This window comes from Micropterus salmoides, unplaced genomic scaffold (assembly GCF_014851395.1).
Source record: "Micropterus salmoides isolate LMB-PRFRI ecotype aquatic unplaced genomic scaffold, ASM1485139v1 Ms_hic_scaffold_6, whole genome shotgun sequence".
Classification (NCBI taxonomy): Eukaryota; Metazoa; Chordata; class Actinopteri; order Centrarchiformes; family Centrarchidae; genus Micropterus; species Micropterus salmoides.
The window spans coordinates 29599924-29627180 of NW_024044348.1; the positions used below are offsets into that span (position 1 = coordinate 29599924).

Genomic DNA, 27257 nt, shown 5'->3' on the forward strand with positions numbered 1-27257 from the left:
CAGCTACTTCAGAGTTTATCATCGACTCATGACGCCTGTGTTCCTTTATCTCCTAAATATTTTGGCTACAGCCTTTTTTGTTGCAGTTTTTATGGTTGTAGTAAATTTATAAAGATGCACATGTAAATATCTGCATCAGATCTCACATTGTTCCTTCTCTTAAAATAGTTGTATTATTTTTCTCTATTCCTTTGTTATTCTTATATAACTTGCATTTGTTTACTCCATATTTATATTTTTCTACATTTATTTATGTCAACTGTATGTTTGTCTGCGTGTAGCACCTTATCACCAAAGCAAAATCCTCACATGTATAAAACACTACTTGGCAATAAAGCTCCTTCTGATTCTGACTCTGATTCCTAATTTAGGCTAAATATTTACCTGGTGATCTCTGTGTTGATTTTGAAAACCTTAAAAAAACTTTTATGAAAAAGATGTAGGTTTCATCCAACAATAGCAATAATTTTGTGCCGCCTTTTAGAGGTTAAGTTATGATTTCCCCATACAATTAACCCAAGGGCACAACTGTCAACAAGTGGAAGAGTTTAAGTCTGAAATTCTGCCTTACAGTAAGAGCCGTTCTCATTAGTTGGGATCTGACTGATTGCATTAATCTAAACCCTGTTACATTCCCTTTTCCTCTCTGTCTGCCGCACAACTTTCACAGCTGAGTCAAGGACTGTTGACATGCCCCAGAGGTACTCAGTGAAATACCCGCACTTTGAGTGTATAACCAAAACCAATCAACAGTGTCAATATACAGAACTGTATATTTGCTGCCATGGCAAATGTATGTTTACTGCAGCTTTTGCAATGTTCCTGTGAAGATTGTCATCTTACATATGTCCATAATTTTATTAGATATAACATAGCAACATGGTGTTTGTTAAGAGTAAGGCAACGTCCTTGCTTGAGTAGGTTAAGATGCACCATATTGACCATTAACCTGTCACAACCTCTTAACTAACTAAATATGACCTAATTATATTACTAAATAATTAATACTAACTCCCTTTAACAACTAAGAAGGTGACTTGGCAGTCTAGGTTAGCCTGCAGATGTTTGGTATTTTAATGGCCATTCCCACTCATGGTTATTCTGTAATTTTAGGTGTAAATTAAAATGTGTTTTAAGGATCCTAGAAGAGTTTATAGAAGTACTGAAGAAGCATATATTACAGACGTTTTGCAACGAAAAGAAGAGTCTACATCCCTGCTAGCAGCTCTGTGATCCTGTAAGTTGGCACAGATGTGCTTTAAGCTAAATGCTAACAATGCTAGAAACTTTGATGCAGTTTCACACAGATAGAACATGTATGTAACTGATGCTTCCAAAGTATATATATATATATATAGTGGAATTATTGCATATTATGAAACCACCTGTCTCATCATAGATCATAATAAGATTAATATTAATAATAACTTACTATAGTATATGGTATAAACGGTGTCGCTGAGTGCTACTGACAGTCCTGAATTCAATATGGTGGTGGTGTTCATTTCTCTGTTACTTATTTTTCATGCTTACATTTGTGGGTGCAAATATTTAAGACTCCGGTTAGCCTTTATAATATGACCCATACTTTGCCATTTGACTATGCAATGCAAGGTTAGGGTTAAGAGAAGGAGACAGAAAACAGTGGGGAAAAATAAGTGTTTAGAAAGTATAATTAAGTAGCTGACATGTCTTTTGGGAAATGAATTATACATTTTTATTTGGTAAAATTTGCATCTGTTGGAGGGCTGCATGAGAGAAAAGGGAATTGGAAAAATATTATGAGCATAATAAAAGAGAAGAGGGACAGAAGGAAAAAGAAAAGTATGAATGGGATTCAGACCAATGAATGGCAATGTGGAGAAAGATCAAAAGTGAGAAAGAGAGGGAAAGGATTTGTGAAATTAAATAGTATGAAGATGCACTTCTGTATAGCTACAGTATCTCACAACGTAAATATATTTGATCATATCTTTTCATGTGACAACAATGAAGAAATGACACTTTGCTACAATGTAAAGTAGTGAGTGTACAGTTTGTATAACAGTGTAAATTTACTATCCCCTCAAACTAACACATTGCACATCCAAATTGGGCCCAATCAGCCATTTTCCCTCCCTGGTGTCATGTGACTCGTTAGTGTTACTAGGTCTCAGGTGTGAGTGGGGAGCAGGTGTGTTAAATTTGGTGTTGTTGCTCTCACACTCCCTCATACTAGTCTATGGAAGTTCAACATGGCACCTCATGGCAAAGAACTCACTGAGGATCTGGAAAAAAAATTGTTGCTCTACATAAAGATGGCCTGGGCAATATGAAGATTGACAAGACCCTGAAACTGAGCTGCAGCATGGTGGGCAAGACCATACAGCGGTTCAACAGGACAGGTTCCACCCAGAACAGGCCTCGCTATGGTCGACCAAAGAAGTTGGGTGCACGTGCTCAGCGTCAGATCCAGAGGTTGTCTGGGAAATAGAGGTATGAGTGCTGCCAGTATTGCTGCAGAGGTTAAAGGGGTGGGGCGTCAGCCTGTCAGTGCTCAGACCATACGCCGCACACTGCATCAAATTGGTCTGCATGGCTATTGTCCCAGAAGGAAACCTCTTCTAAAGATGATGCACAAAAACAGTTTCCTGAAGACAAGCAGACTAAGAACATGGATTACTGGAACTATGTCCTGTGGTCTGATGAGACCAAGATAAACTTATTTCATTCAGATCAAGCGTGTGTGGCGTGTGGTCAGTCAAGCATGCTACATGAGTGCTGCTGGCACTGGGCTGTAATTGAGGGAACCATGAATGCCAACATGTACACGATAACAACCCCAAACTGACCTCCAAGACGACCACTGCCTTGCTGAAGAAGCTGAGGGTAAAGGTGATGGACTGGCCAAGCATGTCTCCACACCTAAACTCTGTTGAGCATCTGTGGGGCATCCTCAAGCAGAAGGTGGAGGAGCGCAAAGTCTCTAACATCCACCAGCTCTGTGATGTCATCATGGAGGAGTGGAAGAGGATGTCAGTGGCAACCTGTGAAGCTCTGGTGGACTGGTGGTTTCTAGGTGGAAAATAATGGTGGCCACACAAAATATTAACAATTTGGACATTTTGACTTAGGGGTGTACTCACATTTGTTGCCAGCGGTTTAGACATTAATGATTGTAAATGTAAATGCTCCGTACTTGTATAGCGCCTTTCTAGTCTTTTCGACCACTCAAAGCGCTTTTACAGTACATCTGCATTCACCAGTCACACACATTCATACACTGAGCCTAAGTGCTCAAACGGAAACTAACATTCACACACATTCATACACTGGCGGAACAGCCAAATCAGGGTTCAGTATCTTGCCCAAGGACGCTTCGACACGCAACCAGGGGGAGCCAGGGATTGAACCGCCGACCTTCCGATTAACGGCCAACCCGCTCTACCTCCTGAGCCACAGCCGCCCCGTGTGATATGTTATTTTGAGGGGACAGCAAATTTACACTTTGCTGTACACTCACTACTTTACATTGTAGCAAAGTAAAATATAATCAAATATTTACAAAAATGTGAGGGGTGTAGTCACTTTTGTGAGATACTATATATTGCCATTATATATATGCCACTATATTTATGCCCCTGCAAAGCATTTTGAATTTCCTTGTGTCTGAATGCTGCTATATAACTAAAGTTGCCATGCTTTGCCTTGCCTTAAAACCACAAAAGCTGAATGAAAGTTTCTGTCCGTTGAATGTGAAAATATAGCCAGGAGCGACTGAAAGGAAACAGCTAGCCTGACTGTCCAAATGTATCAAAATCTGCCTACCAGCACCTCCAAAGCTCACTACCTTATTTATTGTTTGCTTATTCTGAACAAACACCAAAGTGTAAAAATTGTATGGTGGGCTAAACAATGGGTATGTAACTATTTTTTCGCAGTAACATCTGGAATCTTGTCGCCACTGTGAGGTTTGCTGATTACCTGGCAGGTCACTAAATGGATTTTGTTACCTTTAGCTGTTTCCCCCGGTGCAAAGCTAAGCTAACCAGCTGCTTGTGGTTACCGTTCAGATATAAAAGTTGTATCCAACGAATTGGCATATTTCCCAAAATGTCGAATTTCTTTCATGCCTTAAGTACAAAAGAAAGAAAAAGAATCAATCCTATGGTTCTCATCAGCTATTCTTACATTTTGAACAGCCTGCAGTCTTAACCCCCTGGTTTTCAGAGTGCAGTGAGGGAGGCTGATGGTGGAATGATTACCTCCTTCATGCTGACTATTATTTGATTTAGCCAAGTAGAGCAGAAGAGCAGGGATCTTCTTGGTGGCAGTGTGATGACGGCTGTGCAGCAATAAGATAATTTCCTGTCACAGGGGGTGTTATCAGCCCATCACAGCATCAGGAGAGTGCCGCCCCTCATGGTCGGTGTCTTTACATCCTTGTCAGCTCCTCCTCTGAGACTCAACAGTGATTAATATGAAATGCCTTTGAGTGAGACACTGAGCTAATGTACGTAGTACAGTTCTACTCATCACAGTCTAAAAGCATAGGACATTATCTTGCGTGTGTTCACTTGACTAATGCCCTTTCATGCTAGAAGAATCAAATTGTAACATACTGCAAAGCTGAGGATAAACGGCTGTATTACATGTTGACAGTGTTTGTTTTGGGGGTTTTTTATGGAAAAAAGGGTTGGATGACATTATGAAGGAGATGATAATCCATGCCTTTGAAACAGAGCGCCATGCTGTGGCATGTCTAATGCAGGAGACATAAAGACGTTAGACCAGATGCAAAATGTGGGTTACACCTGTCATCTTCACATGCAGACAAGCCATCTTCGCTGCAATACTCAGCAGCCAATGGGACTTCAGCTGGGGATGTCTGCCATTGTTTTCTAGAGCTTCTAGAGTAGCAGAGCAAAAGTTCTTCTCTGTGCTAGGTCTCTATTTCATCATCAGATAAGTAAATGCTCAATTTTATGCCAAAGGGATTGTGGGGATAAAGACTCAAACCCTCACGCCATGACAGAGCTCATCCATCTCCTCACAGATGCACAGAGACTGGAAATCTAACAGCTTCTTTCCACATCTTGCTTGTGCATGTACTTCATTTTCCAGGTCACTTTACACAGCATCAACACATATAAATTGCCAAATAATTTACGTGACATTTCTAAAAGAAATATTTTTAAGTGTATAAAATGATCAATTTCTCACAGTATAATAATTCTATGTATCTGCCTTATCTGCAGCATTTCTTGTTGTGTATGCATTTGTTTTCAAAAGCACATAATATACCCTTCCACTTGCAGAGGTGCATATGCATTGTAGGGTTTATGATAAATTTTATGCAGCTAACAATACATTACAAATCATGATTACAAGATGGGGCATGTAACAGTTTGTAAGTACGTGGTCACAGACAAGGGAGCTGTATCATCGATATGCACAGACTGACTCCAGACTGTTTTCTTTGTCTGTGAGTGACTCAAAAGGCTCTGCTGAAACACAGACAAACTAAAATCCATCTAAATTTGGCAAAGAGGGGATCACAGGAGAGAAACAACAGCAGAACACTGCAGAACTGAGCATTGTAGAGGAGGCTGCATAAAGAAGGATTACAAATACAGCAGGGTGTCAGTGCAAGGTTAGATGATGTTACCTACAGATGTCGTTATATCTTAGTTTAGTCTGCCTACATGTTTTGTAGTACTGGATTCTAACCATAGTATGTCTTTCATTCCAGCTCCATTCAAATCACCTGATTTTTAGGAAGCCTGACAGCTTTTCTGCTTTCACAAAAAACAACCTGACTTGAATGAGACAGCTGTCCTTATTTACTGTGCTATATTTCCAAAAGATTGGCCTTTTGATGATCTCCTCCAAGATTAATGGTGACTAGAGTATTAGAGCCGGATAACAAAGAGGGAGACATCTGAGGTCAGCCATGTTGTTGAGTGGTAAAGCTGTTGGCAGCATAGAAATGATGAAAGAGCACCCCCAACGTCTCCTTATGAATGGTTCATTTATTTTCTTCTTTTTATTTGCTTTGACTGAGGGTCAAGGATTCTAGCCGTTATCATTCCAGAGTGCTTCCACTGGGCTGCACCTCTGCTTCCTATACTGTAGAACAGGGGTTGGCAAATAAGTCTGGCATTGGGCCAATTTTTTTTCAAGCCGTTACATGGCTTGCCAGAACATAGTCAACAAACATCGCTATAATGACTTATGCATATATTTATAACACGATATAATGCGTTTATAAGACATTATAACAGTTGTTATAATCACTTACAAAGATGCATTAGGCGCTATAGCAAAGTTCATAATGTATTATGACCTTTTGATTTAACATTTTATAACTAATAGTAATAACAGTTTATATCAATGTACGCCAAGAATCTCCAACCATGTTCCATAGTACATTATAACCATCGACTCTGCCTCGTGATAAATACACTTTTGTCACAATTTAGAATTAGTGCTATAAAATGGAATAATAGCTCATAGTAATGTTTAATTTTATATAGCATGTCTTAGCATGTCAAGAGATTCCCACCCCTACTGCCCAACCATTATTCCTATTCAATAACTTTTAAATGTCCTTTAATACGTTTTGTGAAGCGGTTGTCTCCAATTGTCCACTGCATCTGTTAGGACCTGTCCATAGGCTCGCCATTCATCTGCGCCTCTTCTTACATGATGTAATATGGTTGGCAACAGGTCTTCTCTTGAGTGATCTTTCACCACCCCGAGAAGGAGTTTCCTTGATGTAATTAAGTTGTGTTTTTGTTCTAAACTGAAAAATGTTCAAAATTCATACAGATTTTTCATAAAGTGAAGAAACATAAATAAATAAAATTTTCCTGCGCAAAATGTGTGTCACTTTACTTAAAGAGGTGGTATTATGCTCATTTTCAGGTTCAAAATCTTAATTAGGGGTTGTACCAGAACAGGTTTACATGATTTAATTTTCAAAAAACACCATATTTTTCTGTGTTCTCTGCACATTGCTGCAGCTCCTCTTTTCACCCTATGTGTTGTACGCTCCGCTCTTGAGCTACAGATCTTACTTCTGAATTACTGAGAGTTGCACATGCGCAGTTCCCAGGTAAGGACTACTAGCCAATCAGAAGCAGAGAAGGGCGGGTCGTAAGAAACAAGGTAGTGTGATCCAAATCAAAGCCGCTTCACCATAACCTAGCAGATGGTATAAGTTACTCTCAAGTCCACAACCACACAACATCATTGTTCCACATCTTACCATCAGGACTAAACTTTGAACTGTTGCCGGTGTTGTGACGATCTATGCTGCCTTGCCGAAAAATGCAACCATAGCGCAAATCGATAAACTCGACTACTCGGTCCTGCTCCGTTTTCCATTGCAGACAGTACCCAGAGATAGTACGTAGCTTGTCGTCATAGCCACGCCACACACAACTGCTGCAACGTAATGTTCAATGCGACACACACACCAGCTCTTAAAATATATCTACGGTTAAAACGTTTCAACATTCCTCAGAATGTAAAGACATATAAGCGGTATGAAACTTCCAGCTGTGTTTTCCTCTGCTGTTGTTGCTGCAGCGGTCTGTGTGACGGCGGGAGCAGAGGGCTCTGTGAGCGGGCGGCTGGCCGGCCTCACACGCACCTCCCGCGGGTTGGCACAGGCTTCCCCCGCAGCCACTTGCGGAGCTCCTCAACTCCTCCTCAAAACTGTAAAACTTTCTGTTGCTGGCCTCCGTCGGCGCACGCAATGGTGATGTAGTGAATAGTGAATATTCTCTCTGACCAAACAACAGTCTGTCATGTTTTCACATTACATTTTAGTATCCCTCAGCTCGCTTGGAACCTCGACACAGGTGAGGTGATATGAAAAAAACTAACCTGGAAGCAGGTACAGGTGCAACATTTCTACAACGGAAAACCAAACAAAGGCGAGTTGAGCCAAAGGGCCTCCGCTCAGACTAGCTTGGTTTGAGGGCGTGCCTGACCCCACTAGCCGCTTGGCAAGCTTTATGATGCGTTTTCATTGTGACGTCATAAGTAAAGGAAGTGAAGGGCTGGACTACAAAGGAGCTGTTTTCAAGCGGTTCAGAGCAGAGCTTTCTGTGGGAGATGGGAACTCCCTTCGGGCTGGACTGGGCTTTTTCACTTTGCAAACCTGTTACATGCACAGAAAAGATATTAACTCAATAAATGAGAGGGAAAAAGCCAAAAAGCACAATACCACCTCTTTAAAGCAAACAATTACGTGTTATAAGGTCTTATAATTAGTTCATGTGGTATTGTGTCCACCTGTAGTATATTATGTAGGGATGGACATTTTCACACTTTACTTAAAGCAAACAAAGAAATACTATATAACATTAAACATTACTATAAGCTATTATTCCATTTTATATCACTAATTCTAAAATGTGAGTAAGTGTATTTATAACCATAGACTGTATATAAAAAGTTTATAACGAGGCAGAGTCGATGGTTATAATGGAACATGGTTGGATAATACGTTATGAACTTTGCTATAGCGCCTAATGCATGTTTGTAAGTGATTATAACAACTGTTATAATGTCTTATGGACGCATTATATCGTGTTATAAATATATGCATAAGTTATTATAGCGATGACCTTCATAGAAAGTGTTACCAAATTTTTTTAAAATCCTTGGATTCATGTGAGCATGTTTAGCTCAGACTACTGACTGAGCTAAACATGCTCACATGAATCCAAGGATTACAGTTCTCCCGATGGGAGGGTTGAACGATCGATTCCAAATATTTCGGATCTAAACAAACACACATGACACTTTGCTCATGCTTACAATAAAGCATGTGCTGCAGTGATGTGTGCGCGTCCCGGCATTTGATCCGCATTCATAAACCTATGGATGCTTATTTTCATTTCCCTGAGGAAATTCAGGGGAATCCAATCACACGTTTACTGACGGCTTTTTCAGAGGTGTGTAAAGCAGGCCAGAGACTCGATAAATAAACTCGACATAAAGCATTGCTGCAAAAAAATATTCTCGCACATTTATTTTGGAGGCACAATCACTTAAGAGGAAGTGATTGTGTGTCATGACTGAGATCTATTTCAGCACCAGCCGCTATAAATTTATTTATTTTTCTGCTATCAAAGCAATCTGTCCGCAGGACAGATATTATACCATATTATACTCCCATATACAGTATAAACAGGCATTATCATTATCATGCCTATAATGCCTGTTTATACTGTATATGGGAGTGTAGTGTTGACATTAGTAACTAACAAAGCCCTGTGGCTCCTCAAACACCACATACACAAAAACACCTAACGGTGAATTTACTGTATGTTTTACAGTGAAGACTGTGTGTGTCAGTATTCTCCAGCAGCATGACACATCAATAAATCAGAGCTTGAGCATCATACATTTTTTTGCATTCGTTTTTTTTTTATTTCGTTTTAGTGGCTTTGGTATTTTTGCAGAATTATATTATATAATAATTGGCATGTCTAATGCATATGATAATTATAGTATAGTATGTAGTAGTAGTTAGTAGTGTAGTAGTTTTAATGTACTGTATGTAACACCTTTGTATGTATACAAAAATTTGAAATAAGTATTTCTATTTAATTTTGTTGGTTTTAAGTATTAGTTTGTTGTGTGCATACATAGAAACATATAATTGTGCACACACATACAGTACATAATCATGCATTCACACACCATCAGTGTCTGTAGCACCTTTTTCTTTCATCTGTGGTTTCCTTGTTTCCCCTGCTGTTTCTCTCTTGTCACTGGTTTAAAGGAGCTAGCTATATGTAAGAATTTATTTTCAAAACTAAAAAAACTAAAATTATGAACAGAACGTGAAGCACTCACAGTTATGACATTGTCATGTCATGACATCTATGTATTGTGGTCACCTGCCCAGTTTTCCAAACTCCCTGTCCAGGCAGAGTCAGCTGACTGAGCTAATTAGCTAACAGCTGCTCCAGTTGAATAAAGCTTTACTCTGAAAATGTTTCAGTGGCAATCCAGATCCAGATTATCCAGCCAGCATGGCTCAACACTTCTCGACAATGATCACACTCTCAGTTCTCCAATATCTTTAGAGAAGCAGTATGCTAGTGAAAATGATTTAATGTGCTTCCAACAAATATGGAGTTAGTATATTATGTCACATTGCTTTTTGTCTTTCAAGAGACACAGACTGTAAGAGGTATGACCAAACACAGGAAAAGCTCTATCTTGTTGGGTGTTACCTTTAAGAGCCAGGATAGCCTTAATGTATCCGTCTCCATTTCCTTGTGTGTCTGACCTCGGTGCCAGCTGTTCCCTGTGGCTGTGTATTTGTGCTACAGCACTATGGCCTTTGAGTAACCTGATTGTTGTGTGTCCCTGCAGTACAAACAGGTGGAGCAGTACATGTCCTTCCACAAGCTGCCAGCAGATATGAGGCAGAGAATCCACGACTACTACGAGCACCGTTACCAGGGCAAGATGTTTGACGAGGAGAGCATCCTTGGAGAGCTGAATGAGCCGCTCCGAGAGGTGAGATGAGTGTTCCCGTCTGTGGCTAGAATCTCCTGCGCATGCGGCTGTGATGCATCCAAAAGCTTGTGCACGGCTTGACATTTCCCTCAGTTCAGTTTTTTTTCTTCAGGCCAAATCCAAACAAGAGTAAAACTGAGAGGAGCTCAGAAAAACAAAACAAAAAGCACAGCTGACATTTTTCATGTTGTTACTCTAATATTCCTCTTGTCTGAAATTGTGACAGGTCAATGCATTCTGTAAAGCACCAGCTCTTTTCTGCTGTTCTTGCTGACCACTTTCTCTCTGTGTTTGCACAGGAAATCATCAACTTTAACTGTCGAAAGCTGGTGGCATCCATGCCTCTGTTTGCCAACGCCGACCCCAACTTTGTCACCTCCATGCTCACCAAACTGAGGTTTGAGGTGTTCCAGCCTGGAGATTATATCATCAGGGAGGGCACCATCGGCAAAAAAATGTACTTCATACAGCATGGGGTTGTCAGCGTACTAACCAAAGGCAATAAAGAGACCAAGCTTTCAGATGGTTCCTACTTTGGAGGTAAGACGAGCTGGTGCTTCACCAGAATCACAAACTCAAAGGTCACATACGCACACATGTTACTGTGGAGCTTAAATCTGCTCTGTTTTAATATTAATAATGCTTAATAGTTTACATGGTAAATAGTCCTTTTGCACCTTAACAGCTTGGCTTGGGTTTGAATTTTGATATGTTAGACAACAGCATTTGGATATTGCAATTCTGGCTCTGATATTCACTCGTCGTGAGCATGAAGTGGTATGTTGTGAAGTGCTTTTCACCTCACTTAAAATTCTGCTTCATGGTTTATGCAGGACTTTTCCCTTAATTCACACCATGAGCTGTCTCTTAAATGTAGGGCAAACCCAAATTAAGAAAACAGTACTTGCTGCACAAATTAAGAAATATGCATTTAAAGGTCAGAGGATTCAGGAAGCTATGAAATTACATACTATATGAATGCTCAAGACTTGTGTGATAACCCAGAGTTGTTATGTACTTAACTCGTGTTATGTTCTTAATCAGGGTCAGATAATGCGTTGGCCTCCCATGGTCCCATAGAGCCTGTGACACATGTAGGAGACAATGCTGCCGTACTGTCCTCACCAAATACCAATTAATTTGCCCAGTGACAGCGTATCATTTAGACTACACTGTTAAGTAATGAGAAATGGTGGCAGAGCATTTAACAGCACATGACCTGCCTGTGGAAGTTTAATTACGCCTTGCCTGCTCAAGTCCATCTCCATGCCCTCTCTCCAGGGGGTTCCAGAGAAATAATGAAAGGATGGCAGGCAATCTATCTCCACACATGCCAAAACTAATCAACATTTTAGACAACATGGCCCCAGCTCTCTCTAGGGCCATGTTGTCTCAAATGTTGTCCAAAATGTTCCCTCCTTCGGTCCCCTCTCAAAGAGAGGTTCAGTGAGCTTACAGGCTTGTTTCTAGCACATCCATCGTGGTAACGGCACAGTTTGTGTGACTGCTTGGGCATTCTGCCGCTCAAAGACACTGAACTGAGTGTACTCTTGACGACAATGTCATCTAAATGCATTAGAGTGAATGCATTTTATCTCCCTTAGTAAACTGAGTAAACATGAGTAGTGAAACCCACAGAAGTCCAAATGCACTGGTTTTGGAACAGAAACTGGCTTTATCGTTTTAACCTTAAGCCTTGCATCTGTAATTATTTTCCCCTTTTGCGCATTAAAGGCACAAGGCTTTTGACTCCATTATCATGTGACTATTCCTGGCTACTTCTCTGGGGGGGGTAAGGTGGGGGCTAGTGAGGTAAGCCTAGAGCCACTGGGAGTTTGTTACCAAACACGAGTTAGTCATTCATGAAATTAATTGGTGCAGGATCAGCACAGGGAGTATGTGGCACATGTGCATCTCAGAGAGGCTGTCAGTATCAGCAAGTAGGAAGACAAAAGTTTTTGTTAAAATATATAAGTGCAGAATACGAGACCTGTTCCACATGGATTGCTAGGTTTAGACTCTCTATCGTGCACGTGGATGTGTGAGCATGAGAATGAAGAGCAGCGGCCGTCCAGTCGTCAAACACAGCATGCTCCAGTTTTCCGTACAACAAATGACATGCGTATATGCTCATCAACATCTCAGCAAACTCGTAACGCTTTCATTCATAGACAACCTGAATTATTTACACAATTATATACTCAGCAGTCTGCTCCAGTTTGTTAGCTGTTGGATTAGCTCGAGCCAGAGAGCCTAAAGTCTAAAGTGGACACGACATGTCCTGGATGGGAGCGTCGGCTGGGCACACAGCGATCCAGTGGAGAAGGGAAATGTAATGTGACTGCAGTACTAACGCCAAGGGACACATGGATCACTGCCAAGCCCGCTCTCTGGATGCTACTCTGGGCTCAGAAAGAAAAACATGCACCCTCCACCCCCGCCTCCACTTCCCTCTTTCTCTCCTTATAGTTCAGTATTGAAACACTTATCTGAACAGCATCTCCGCTGCCCTCTCAGTGCCCAGACAGAGCAGGTTATTGTGTTGTTATAGTTCATCCTTTGTTGCCTGCAGTAATTGATGTGTTGCCAGTGAAGACTGAGCCTCTCTCTTGGTTGGAGTAGAGCTCAGTGACCTTGTGGTGGCCCTGCATGCCAGTCAGAGGTGCTTATCAAAAGCTGCCTTTGATTGGACCTCTAAGATGGCTCACTTTGCCTCTGAGTGAGTGGCTTGTAGCAGTTCTGTGAGTGGAGGGTGAAAAAAGACATAATCAGAGAGTGGGAGGGGGTTGAGTAGGGGTGTAAGTTGACTGCACAGTTTGCAATCTCCTGTGTCATCCTTTTGGCTTTACTTAGTCTCTGACTGGTTTTCTGTGAGTGGTGCTCTCTTAATAAGTCTTGGGTTAAGGAAATAATACTTTTCCCATCCCCAACATTATTTCACTTTCTTATGCCTTTTTCCCCCCTCTCTGAGCTCAGACTGGCTGTGCTATAGAGCTGCCAAATGGCTACCTTGACTGAGTGAGTCAGTGAGAGCAGCTGGCAGCAGCAAAGGCCCAGGTAATCCTCCCGGCCCTTAACCCAGTTAACACCCCTGCACCTCTTATTCTGGAGAAGCATCAGCTGAAGCATCAGCTCGAGACACTTCAGCAGTTGACTGAGAGACAGAATTGGGGGTATGATGATATATAGAGTAGTCTTATATAATATGACATGGGAAACAGGATGGGTTGATGTACACCTGCTATGATGTTTTTTTGATACAACATATGATGTGATACGACAATATAATAGAGACATTGTTGGGCTGCATCATCCATGCACTGAGGGTGCATTTGACTGGATAGGGAATATGCTGTGATGCCACATAATACACAACATAAAAACACAAGTACATATGGTGTTTTTGGATAGGTCAAGGGCATCACACAATACAATGAATTGCATACAACAGGAGGATAATTTATCACAATGGTTCCTTTTATTGGCCAGAGTGATACTTTTAGTAGCAATGACTGTACCAGCATCCAACTATGTCGCCATCATCAGCTGTGTTCTCTGATAAACACAGGAAATGAGAGACTCTCTGACAATGATTTTCATTAGTACTGTCTGTCAAACATGAAACTATGAATCTGTTTTAGAAAACCAAAGTCAACATTGCACACATAATTCAAATTTAGCTTTGAGCAATTTTGGAGAGAGCTATTATTATTGGGATTTGTTTTACTTTTGTCAACTAAAAAGACTTAATTTCAAGTCTAATTTTCAAATAATGATCAGTTGTGAAGCTTTTTTTCAACAAACACAGTGGTGCTTTGAGTTTAAATGCTAATGTCAGCATGCCAACAGGCTCACAATAACATTGCTAACATGCTGATGTGTGCAGGTATAATATTAACCGTGTTCACCATGTTAGTTTTGCATGTTAGCATTCTAACATTTGCTAATTAGCTCTGATGAATGAATGTCATTATTTTATTTATTTTGCAGTTATTTAGTCATAAACCAAGATATTGGACAAAATTTAATTTCGACCTGATGGTGGCTCTAGATTAAAAGTTAAAGGATAATTTCTGTATTTTTAAACCTGGCCCTCTGGGGACCATAAATGTCTGTAAAAACTGTGATACATCATCCAATAGTTGTTGAGATATTTCAGTTTGGGCCATTGCAATCCTTAGAGCCATGTATTGTTGGCTAAATGTTATTAATAGAACAATGGAAATGCCAGTAATGACTATATTTGTGTATGTTTAGATTATTTATATTTTGAAAAGTACAGTATGCCTTTGTAACTTTAGGCTTATTAAAACAAATATGGATTGATTTGTGGATTTGCATCTGTACATACCAGAATACAGAAACATCTTCTGGTCCTAGAAAGTTGTTTAATAGTGTCTATTTTCCCTCCCCAACACAACCATCCTCAGTTCAGGGGGTGAAAACGAGACAATGAGATGTGACGGGACCCCAGCATCAGCCACGATGCTGAAAACCCCCAGAAATCTCCTACCTATCTAAGCATGCTAGCCAAACGGAAGGTGTTTGCGCAGCTATGCTAATGCTGTGAGGGAGTGAGCATGGCATGTCACGGGAAATCAGACAGCCCACTGTGGATGTTTCAAAGGTTAGAGAATGTCTGCTCCACAGACTGGGGGCAGTGTCGGGGAGGGAGATGGGAACTGACAGTAGGACTCAGAGTCCAGGTGAGCTTTGCCAGACCAGGCTGCAGGACACAGATACTTTATCACAGACCAAGCAGTCCTGCTCATACTCATTAATTCGCATCCATGCACACTTGTAAGCAGAGAGTGAGGTAGGTTCACCCGTACACACATAGAATCATGTGCACATATATGCACACTGAGACTTAGACTTATTTTACAGCACATTCAAATACCAAAATTTGCATTGACACAGATTCATGCACAGTAGTTTGCAGAGACTGTCATTTGCACATGCACCCATGTAGTACATTTATGTTGTGCTGTATCTGCTTTCATTTAGCTAGATATTAGCGTACATCTGGAATCACTGATGTTAGAAATATATTATGATAAAAACATACACTGCACTAATTTGTTTCACGCACTTGTTTCACACCTGTGAAGAAGATCTCTGTGATTATGGTTTAGGTGCTGTTTGTACTTGGGATTTTCATCCATCTATATTACCAAACCTTAGCCCTTATGTACTTGTAGACTGTTTTCACTACTTTAATGGGTATACTATAGTTATCTTTAATATTTATTTTATTAAGTGTGACCAGTTGCGGTTGGAAACCAAGTTATGAATTGCTATTTTTCAGTGATACATAGCTGCATTACTGTATATACCTAAATTTTAAGTTGCCATGTACCTTAACATTATGTACTGCCCACATTCATTGTAAAAACATATTTTTTAGATGATTATGCAGTTGTTGTAGTTTCTTTCATTTAGCAGTGAGTTCACTGACTAAATAAACTCATTCATATGTTTATCTTTTTACTCTCTGATGCATTGTCTCTCTTAGAGAATTATCTCTTGGGTATGAATGATTTATAGAAATTTTAATTTTATAGATGTACTGTATTTATCTCAGTGCCACAGCTTCTCTTCCACTCGCACCAATCTCACCTTGTAAAGAGTTGTTTTTTATTGACTGTAGTTTACTCAGCTTTCTGCTCCCAGTGTGGATGTAGCCAAGAGAAAGTCAATAAAACCTCACAGAGAGCATAGTTTGTACATCTAGATGTGTCATAACACTCTGAGTATACGGTATTCCCAAAATGTGAAGACATGTACCGACAGTGTCTCTCACTCAGTTTTTCTCCCTTTCTTGCTTTCTCTCCCACACGTTCATACACTCTTACACCAACTTGCATGGTATGCTGTCAGCTCTCCAATTTGAGAGCTGGTGCAGGGACTCCGGGGAAGCACGTGGGCTGCACCATCCAACAAAAGACCACTCGTGTGTTCATACCAAGGTTACGGCACATTACATCTTAGTCCTCCTTTCCCTGAGCGACATCCAATTTTAATTGGTGTCATTCAATTTTGATGAATGCATTGTCACTTGAGTGTGAAAATGAAACATCATGACTATGGCCAAGTAACATCTAGTGCACAAATGTATTTTCCCTTCTGGAAACATGGCAGGCATCTTTGTGTCACTTTCTTGCCAAGCACAGTTTGTGAACAATCACTGCTGTGCCAGATAAACTCAAAGCAGAACAGGAGAGCAAGGGGACAGGTCAGGAAGATTTAGGTTGACCTTCAGAGTTTATTCTCAGAGTTGTTTCTACTACACAGTCTGTTTTTACTTTTTTACTCTTTACTCTTTTCTTAAACACTGTTTTTAGAATCAGAAATATTGAGTAAGATGATATATTTAATTCACAGCCAATCAGTTATATTGTGTCACAACGATATTATAGCTTTGCTTATTTGAGCTAACAAAGCTCACCATTTTGGACTGATTATGAATAATTTCATTGTTAGTGAGGACCACACAGAAATGGGTAATTGTAGAAGCGGCAGTCAATTTGACAGGATAACACACACCCCTTACAGAATACAGGCTACACTGCATACTATGATTTCATGCAGGGGATTTGGGGAGCACTGCAATGAGTCACAGTAGATGTGAGTAAGCAGTGGGAGCAGAGCATTCATAAATAAACTGAATGATGAGAGTTGAACAGTATAGTGCAGATGTTCACGTGTCGCTCAGCAATCTAACATATTTTTGGTTTACATTGCACAGTAGGCTGCTATGGAGCCCCCAGGTGATCAGTATTACATAAATAAATATTAAATAAATAATCATATAAAATGTAAAATAATGTTGGAGTAAGCAGAAATCGAAAAAAATAGGAGAAATTAAAACCTGAAATATTAGTACAGTTTGATGAGTATGTGCAATGACGTTTTGTCAGACCAGTTTTGGTTCCAGTCTATGGAGCCCACCACTCATAAGTTAATTTTAGGTTTGAGTTGTTTCAGTTTTTCTATTTCTCTCTAAAATTATTTTTACCATTCTGTGTGAAACCCATCAAATACATTTTATACTTACAGTAAATTTGGTTTCAGCAAAAACAGCTATCACATTATTTTGACACCACATTTATTAAGCTTCACAAGTGTTGAGCTTCAGGGCAGCCACCTGCATTAAGTCTCTCAGCACTCAAAGATGTCTGCTAATCTCTTTTTGTTTAGCTCAGAGCATGTTGCGCCAGACCCAAACCCTGCCATGGATTTGTTAGTTCAGATGGCACCACTAAGTGTCTGGGCTTCACTTGCTCTCTGCAAAGACAGTTAGATGAGGCCAGAGGACTCACTGCAGCTCTCCGCCTCATCTTGGCTGTATTGACTTCATCCAAAAAGCCACGGGACAAGAGGATTTAATACAGAGCCGCGATGCTCCTCTCCAGAGGGGATTACTGTAGCAGTGCTGCAGGAAATGGACCCCCAGCACAGCTACAGCCAGGGCTGCCCTGCCAGCACACACTTAAAGTACGCACACACGAACACATGTGCAAACACACAGTGTACACACACACACACACACACACACACAGAAGAGCATGTTATTTTAGCTCCATCACATTCACACAGCCCTCTTGCTAACTTGGCCATTGTCCATTAAGCCATGCTCTCTCTCACACACAACAGTATCACACACTACAGATTAGGTTGTTGATATGCTTCATATAGAGTACATATTCCTTATTCACTGTCCTGTCAAATCAGGCATGTTCCCCTTCATCTGTTCCCCTATATAATTTTTCAAACCATCACACACAAGCATAACCACTTTACAGTCAGTGACCAGAAAGATATAAAGTCCTGCACAATCTAATGTAATCCAATAAAATCGCTGTGTAGTAATGCTATATATGTGAAACGCATAATTTCACATTTTGTTCCCTTGGCTCCATGGCAATTTTTGAGGCCATGTTATGTGTGTGTATGTGTGCGTGTGTGTGTGTGTGTGTGTGTGGGGGGGGGGGGGGGGGGGGGGGGGGGGGGGGGGGGGTTATACATACTACTACACATAGTGCATGTGTTGATATTTTTGTTTCCACAGAGGATATATTTTAAGATTTCACTCATCCAGATGTACAGCAGCTGTAATGTGAAGTCCAGCGTCAGTGTTTATTAGTTCCAGAACACAACAATAACAATAAAGAAAGGTAGCATTTATACACTGAATTACCTCTAGTTCAGTTCAAACCCATGGAGTTGACAGTGGTGTGTTTGTGTGTAGAAGTGGCATTTTCATGTTTTTTCACTTGCTGTGGAGTATATTTTGGTACCTTGCCAGTGGGAGGAGAAGTGCACTAGGGGAAGTGTCATTGGCAATCAAGCAGCGCACTGCAATTTTGGAGTCAGCATTGACAGCATTTTGTGCCATCTGCCTGCTCAGAGTCTATGAACGATGCACTGCACAGCACATGGCGCCCCCTTAAAGATCCCTCCAAATCACCTGTGTTACACTTTTTTAATTAATGTGTGGCTTGTCCTTTACACTTTTGTCATACATTCTTCATATACATATAAAATTGCACAAAATTATTTCAGTGATTCCAGAAAGGCAGAGTGAAGATTGAATACCCGGTGCTTACCTGCATCTGTCATCGACAACAGCTATAATGCTGTGGCTAATTAACTGAATGGCTTTTCCTTTTTGTTAATTAGCTATATCAAGCAGCCTAAACAACATCACATGAACATGGGGTTCATGTCCCATCTCATGTTTCGAGTCATCGTCATGTTTTTCAATATTTAATCAAGACTATAATGTTTCCTTAACCTTCGCCACATTATTTTATTTGACTAGACATAACCATAAATACCTTATACTTGCTCTAATTGGCATAAAGATTAACAAATAAAAAGTGTGCTCAATGAACACTTTCAGTATGAATATTTTTGCATATAGGTTGAATATAAATGTCTCATCAAAAAAATGTGGCAGTCAACATTGTGCAGATTTATGTGTAATTTTGTTAATATGTAAATATAAGCACTGCTTTTACAGAAGATGAGACAAGCTGTGATGATTGTCCATGATTGTTACTAGCCCCTAACACACCCCAGCTCAATCACAGCATCTTTTTTTTTTTACCACACAACCACACACAGCTCACCACCATCATCATAAAAACATAGAAAAACATAAAGAACAAACACATGTTTTTGATTAAAGCAGACATTGTCCCATACTGTACAAGAAGGTCCTTGCTGTGTGTGTGTGTGTGTGTGTGTGTGTGGCTGCAGGTTGTAAATGTAAATAGAAAACCCCCCACAAATACCAGCACTTTATAGATGTGCAAAAAAGGGCTCAACAAAAGCAAAGGACAATGGAGATTTAAACCAGTGGTGGAGAGTGAAACTCTGCATGGGATTTTTTGAGATAAGTTGAATACATTGAAAATGTCATTTTGATGTAGGCTAAAGCAGGAAAAGTAAGAAAAGTGCATTCTGTGAGAGAATTGAGAGCATGAGTGTGTTGATGAGCTGGAAATGGGTTTCTGAGAAAGATGGAATGTACACAGCAAACATAGTGAGGGAGGGAGATGAGATGAAAGCTAAAGAGAAAAGACATTAGGGAATGTGTGCATGACACACTAACAAATACGTACGTCAAAGTCACCTAACCCCTGCCCATATAAATACAAACATACATACAATTTTATAGATGATTACGGTGCATTTATATAAGTATGTTTATATACATTTGTACAGAAAGTGTATATATATAATAAAAAGCCTGTATTTTCATCATACCTTACTCTCCCATACTGCCTTGCTCTCATGAATAAAACACTGGCATGTATACACACACATTCATTCACATACATTTGTGTACACACAGCCTGTGCAGACACAGACTTTCACATAAACACCTCCCACTTCGAATACTGCATGCATGCACATGCGACATCTGCATACAATACAGACACACTTGCATCTTTGTGTTTAAATGGGGCATTATTTTCCTGAGAAGGCATGGCAGATGAGGGCTAGCAGAACTTATAGCTCTGAAAATGGCATTAAATGCTGCACCGATGGATTACAGAAAAAGTTGTAGTTTCTAATGCTAGAAAACTAAACAAAACAACTCTAGAATTTTGCATGGCATACGCTATCTGCTTGGAAAAAATCATTTACAATCCTACGCTTTAGGTCATGAAAGAGGTAAAAGATTACAAAGATGTTACAGTCAGTGGAGAAATGGTTAGAATGTTACCTGTTAGCATTTTTGGGACAGTGATTGAAGTGACTGTTTATGATAGAGGGGTTGTCCGCCACAGATAGCGAAATCTATACTATTAACAGTAGTAATAACTATTCTAAATGTTAATTAAAGTCAAAGACAGCTTCTGGGTATAACTCCACTACATTACCGTCTCTTTTCTGCTGTGTTTTGTTGCAGAGATTTGTTTGCTGACGCGGGGCAGAAGGACAGCCAGCGTCCGAGCAGACACGTACTGTCGTCTGTACTCACTGTCTGTGGACAACTTCAACGAGGTGCTGGAGGAGTATCCTATGATGAGACGGGCCTTTGAGACTGTTGCCCTGGACAGGCTGGATCGTATTGGTAAGAAAGTAAAATTTAAACAACAATTTCAGGGAAATCTTGAAGAGGAACCTTAAAACTTACCAACCATTTAATGTGCATTTTTAGTATTTGTAAATAAAGCTTATGATTAATCTCGTCTTACCAAGTCAGCACATGAATGAATAGACTTCATTACTGGGTTAGGAGAGGATCATTCTATCTCTGTATTACTTTCTGCTTTTGTTTACTTGTGAGTGTGTATCTTCAGCACGGCACACTGAAACTCATAGGAGAAACAAAAAATATTTGAAATCGCAGGCAAAGCTCTCAAACAAAACTTTAGGGTTATACAAATGTTCACACTGATATACAATGATTGAAATTACTTTCAAAGTAATCAGCATATAAACATGCAGATAGAGCTCTGGTTTTGACATTCCTGCGTGACTTCTCGTATGCATACAATTGATATTCTTTCTATATCCATCACTGTTCCCAGGCTCAGTCTGAGCAGATGAAAAATTCACAGTGAAAGGCCCGCCTGTATCATCACTCAGCCATTGCTGCATGGTGTGTTTTATCCTCCGCTATGTTTAGAATGGAAGATAGAGAAAGTGCTTTTGGGGGTCTCTTTGTAGAAAATGGCTGCTTTGAAAAGATGTGGTAGGTTGATAGTGATGTTTCTGTGAGATGGTCTCCTGCCTATGTCCATTCTCCTATGCTTGATGCTCATGTACACCCGTCTTCGCTAATAAAGGCACTCACACAGCAATGATCTGCAAATGAATTACTGTCTTGATGGACTTTGCACAATCTGATTGGAGCTGTATAAGTGATAAAGGGTCAAGTAGAGCCAGGGTCAAGGTGGATGCAGATAGAATACCTCAGTGCGCTACATCTGCTAATCTGCCACCAGTCATGACAGAAAATAGAAAGACTGATCTGGGCCTAATCGTCTTTACAATATCTTCGGGTTTCACATCCTTTTGTTAACATCAAATTATAAATGGCAGTCGTGAATTAACCCTGTCCCTCCTAGTGCGATGTTCAACAATGAGTATTGGACTTAGAGTTGCACACATTTCTTTTGCAGGTTGGGTCAGCAGTTAGTATGCCTGTAAAAGTGACGCAACTCCATCTTGTCTCTTTGACCTTGTGCACAGCTCACACGCAGTTCAGAGTACATGTGTTCCTAGGATGGATAGTGAAAGAGCACAAACAACAAGGAGCAAGCATTTGCGAAAAGACAATTGTGAAATAGTCCATTCTTATATTGAATCTCAAATTAATACTAAATAATTGCTGTTTTTCTATGTAATGAGGTTATCCCATATAAGTTATTATATTATTATATTTCAGGTTTATCACCGATGCTTCCCTTTGACATTAACAGCCAACAACATTTGTTTTGTCCCTGTTACCTAGGGAATCACAGTAAGAGCTAGTCAAACATACACCACCTACACCTTAGGCTGTCATGCATCCAGCTTCTGTCTCTTGCTATCTCCCACCTATCTTTTGTTGTTTCTCTTATTCTGTGCTCTTTTATGCTTCATCATTCCCCTTCTGCTCTATCCTCCTTTATCTTTCTTAAATCTTGTTTCCTCCATTTTCCCATTTGTGATTTTCAGGTACACATTTTTTCTTTATGTTCTTCCTTCACAGCTGTTTCTGTGCTAGCTTTTTCTATTGGAAAGGGTTGTTAGAAAAATTTACTCGAGTACACCGAAATGTCAACCTGTTTCTAACTGCCTACAAGATTTATGCTCATTCTCTTTTTATCTCTTTCTTCTCTCAACCTGTCACTCTCTGTGTGTTTTGTGTGTGTGTTTGTGTGTGCATGTGCTTTTACAGGCAAGAAAAACTCCATTCTGCAACACAAGGTACAACATGACCTCAGCTCTGGTGTACTCAACTACCAGGAGAATGAGATCATCCAGCAGATTGTGCAGCATGACAGGGACATGGCCCACTGTGCCCACCTATTGCAGAACGCCCCACCTCAGACGCCTCCCTCACCCACCCCTGTCATCTGGGCCCCCCTCATCCAGGCTCCTCTCCAGGCAGCAGCTGCCACCACCTCAGTTGCCATTGCCTTGACACACCATCCCCACCTTCCACCAACTCTCTTCAGGCCTCCAGTTTCTGTTCTGGGATCCCTGAAGGACCCTTCTAGCCGGCTTAAGAAGTTCCACACATTTGTTCCTCCATCCACAGCATCTGGCTCTGCTGGGGACTCTTCCTCTAGCACTCCCTCTAAACTACGCACTGGGGTGGACATGCCATTGCTGGCTTCTTTTAAGGCTCAGCACTTGACGTCAGGTACAGGGGCAACTGGCTCTAGCCAACAGGCCACAGATAGCGGAGGCCAGTGTGGACCTAGTGGGGTTGGGTCTGGGCCCTTTGGAGGAGGGGCCTCTGCTTTTCCCTTTGGACCATACTCTTCCTCTGATTCACCCTCATCTAGTACGGCCCAGCTGCACACTCAACCACAGCGTCAACAGTCCTTCCGCTCTAGCACCCCACCTCTCTCAAACCTCTTCCACCAAGGATCTACAGGTGGTAGCACAGGGTCCGGAATAAGTGGAGGGGCAGTTGGAGCCTGTGGTGGTGCTACAGGCTGGTCGTCAGGTGGAGCGGTTGGAGGGTCTATGGAAGGAGCCACTGGAGGAGACAGTGCGTGGGCCGGAGAGGACTTTACAACTGGAACCACAGAAGCGACTCCTGGGGGGCACTTTGGGTTTGGAGGAGCTGCTGGTGGATCAGTAGGAGAGATCTCAGGGGAATCAATGATAGGGATATCTGACGGATCGGTGGGTGCTTCTTGTGTCAGGTTAGCAGGTGGGGTATCAGGTGTATCATTGGGGGGTGTTACTTCTGGGCTAATAGGAGATGGAGCCAGGAGATCAATGAGAGGGACTTCTAAAGGATCAATAGGAAGAGCTTCTAGGGGATCAGTGGGAGGGGCTTCTGGAGAATCACTGGTAGTGACTACTACTGGAGGATCATTAGGGTTGGTTTCTGGTGGATCAATGGGAGTGGTTTCTGGGGGATTGACAGGAGGAGTCCCTGGAGGGTCAATCGGAGGGGCCTCTGTAGGGCCACTTGGAGGAGTTTCTGGTGATTCAGTGGTAGGGAATCATGGAGGATCATTGGGAAGGGCTTCTGTTGGACCAACAACTAGTCATATAGGAGGAGGTTCTAGTGGGCCAGGGGGTGGGGTGATTGGAGGACATATTGGCAGAGCAGCAGGGGGGGTAGTAGGGAGCCATATAGGAGGGTCTACAGCTTGTCCGGTGGGAGGGACTTCTGGTGGACTTACAGCTGGACTTATTAGTTCCTCCCGTTGTCAGAGTCCTGTATCTACCAGCTCGTCCAGCCCTATGCCTAGTCAGCTTCTCCATTGCCAGCCACCTCCCAAGGCTCCTCAGGTGGCCCCTTTGCAGCAGTTTGCTGGGGGAGGCAGGACTACCAGTGGCTTAAACCTCTTCCATTCCCCTTCACAAGGCTCCCCATCTAGTAGAGGACAGCAAACCCAGCAGTCTGCTGAGGGCTCGCCATCTTCCCTCAGCTATTTTAGCCTGGCCGGCCTCCAGTCTGGCTTCCTGCCTCACCAGATGCCCCTGGAGAGGTCTGCCCTGGCCTCCCTGGCCCAGTATGGTTCAGCAAATGCCTCCCCATGCCTTACCCCTGTAGCGCCCAGCCCTACTATTCAAAGCCCAGTAACAGGCAGGACTTTCCACTACAGCGACCCCTCCAGTGCCACAGGATCCGACAGTTCTATGCTCATGCCTCAGTCATTTCTCCCTTCACAGCTTCCCAGCCAGCCACACACAACAGGGAGCGATTCGCCACTGGGCCGCTTTTCTGAGGACCTAATGCTTTTATCCCACTCGCACCCATCTCCGCCCCAGGAGGTGGCTGAGGCCTTAGGCCATCAAACTCCTCGCTCCTACGTGGAAACTGGATATTACCCCTCACCCTTTTCCTCACCCACTCTTTTGCCCAAACCCTGTAGCTCAGTGCCAGGGCACATGACTCCTCCAATTCAGATGTCTCCAGGGCACCCTCACCAGACTCAGTCCCCTGGGGCCTCCCCGCCCTTGCCTGTACGGAGGGGCTCTGCTGCCTATTCATCAGATCTAGAACCTCAAGCTGTCCGCTCTAAACTCCCTTCCAATTTGTGAGGAAAGATCACACCCTCCTGTGCTCCTCCAAACTGAAACACACACAAACTATGTGTCATTCTTTTCTTTTTGTCTTTCAGTTCCACCTCTCATTTTATAAAGATCTTAAATTTGCTGTGATTTGCAGGTTACTCGGATCTCTAGAATACTCTATATTTGTTTTATGCTTTGTCATCTTTTTTATTTTTACACAGTGTATATAGATAGAGATATATTTAAATGATACGTTAATAAAGGGACTAGGAGGGTGTGATGATCTCTATTTAAAAGACAGTAATTTTCTTTATTTCTATAACTATGCCAAATTCATCTGATGATGTTTGGGAAGACAGATTCAATGGACTGTACAATAATACTCTTTTCAGCAGGAACCTATGCACTAATACCTGCATGTAAAAAGGCTTTTTGTGTGTTTAAAAAAAAGTATCTACATTTTTAGCTAAAACAACAGTCTGACTCTTGTACCATCTCATACAGGATCACATATTGTTGATCCTTAAATGTGTCTGTTAGATTGTACTTATTTATCCTCTGTATAAAGTTCTTAAAACTGTATGAGATATGGAGAAGAGATTTTAGGAAACCAAAAAGACTCTTCCTGTGGGGTAATAATTCACCTCTCCTTGGCACGTCAATCATTATTTTATACCACTTAATAACGTAATAATAGTGTTTTTTGAAGCAGGGGGAGAGGGGTTCAGCGAGCTACCCTCCACTTCAATATTGAGACATAACAGTATGTGAGCAACTGGCTTTCTGCAGAGTCCTCAACCATGTCCTAACAAGCTCACGTTGTCTTCCAAGTTCATGCCGCTAATGTGTGTAGAAAGCATGTGTTGTTTTTCTTCCTGCCTGTGTGCAACTGTTAATGTGTGAGTGTTAGTGAAAATAATTGTGTGATTCAGTGGAACAGTCGAATGCAAGGCAAGACTTTTCCCTGGACCGATCAAAAAAACGTTTGCCTTTTTTCACACAAAAACACGGACTTGACAAACCACAGCTTGTGTGTTGCATTTTGTAGCATTTGTTCAAAATCAAAAATAGTCAAATATGTAAAGCTCAAAACTAGACTGTCAGTCATTGAGCAAATACAGCACATCCAGTACACAAGCTGAAATATCTGAAAAGTGCTGGAAATGGAAATATGCCATTTGATTTGTGCATTACTTCTTCTACTGTAGCTGCTATATGGTCAACATAAACATGTTTCCTCATTGAAGGCTAGTGTTGAATTTGAGATGTTGAATGTATGTACATTTATTGTTGCTAAAAGTAAGTACTGTAGCTATGGTAGATGCACTGAAGTCATGGCACCCCATGGGGTTAAAAGACTGTTCCATAACTAAAAAGGTAATTGTTTCAACATCTTTGACGGACGTTTTCATCAGTAGCCATTTCTTCTGCCATAGTGTCCTTTAGCAAGACACAGAACCAATGCCAACTAAATTGTTGGAAGGCAATCTGGATATATGACTCAGTAAGTTGCCTAAAACAGCCCACTCTTTTCTTTATATTCTCCATAAAGTGTTGGCCTACGACTGCACTGCTTCTGTAACTCTGAGGGAAGTTGCTTTCTTTTATAACATGAAGGCGTAGGGAAGACTTTGGCAAACAGGTTTGAGTTTTGTCACAATGAACATTTTAAAATGTATTTCACATTATTCAGAGATTCTGGCTTCAGTTTTGATTGTATTGCTGCTGGTATTTCTGAATTAATGTAACATACACTACACATATGGTGCAAATCTACTGTATATGCAGCTCTTCAGAGAACAAAGATGGGAAGAGGTCCATCATATGTGTGTATTCATACAGAATCTGGAGGCACTGTCAGAGAGCCTTACATTGGTGAAGAAAACTGAATACATAGTAGAGGAAGGTATCACTAAACTCCCTAAGGAGAGGAACAGTAATATGCTTCTACACGTTTGTCTGTAGCACATCACCAAGACAGACCCGGGTTCCACTCAGACAGCTGAGTCCCTAACTCAGTC

General features: G+C 41.3%; 1 protein-coding gene across 1 annotated transcript in view; it reads left to right on the top strand.

Moving 5' to 3' along the window:
- The window catches only part of hcn4 (hyperpolarization activated cyclic nucleotide-gated potassium channel 4), a 77763-nt gene extending 51286 nt beyond the window's left edge, over nucleotides 1-26477 (top strand). The window contains exons 5-8 of the mRNA XM_038702010.1: nucleotides 10381-10527; nucleotides 10827-11067; nucleotides 20951-21115; nucleotides 22931-26477. Coding sequence (XP_038557938.1) covers nucleotides 10381-10527; nucleotides 10827-11067; nucleotides 20951-21115; nucleotides 22931-25263 — 2886 coding nt within the window. The 3' untranslated portion in view covers nucleotides 25264-26477. The remainder of the gene's footprint in view (nucleotides 1-10380; nucleotides 10528-10826; nucleotides 11068-20950; nucleotides 21116-22930) is intronic.
- The last annotated feature ends 780 nt before the right edge of the window (nucleotides 26478-27257 follow it).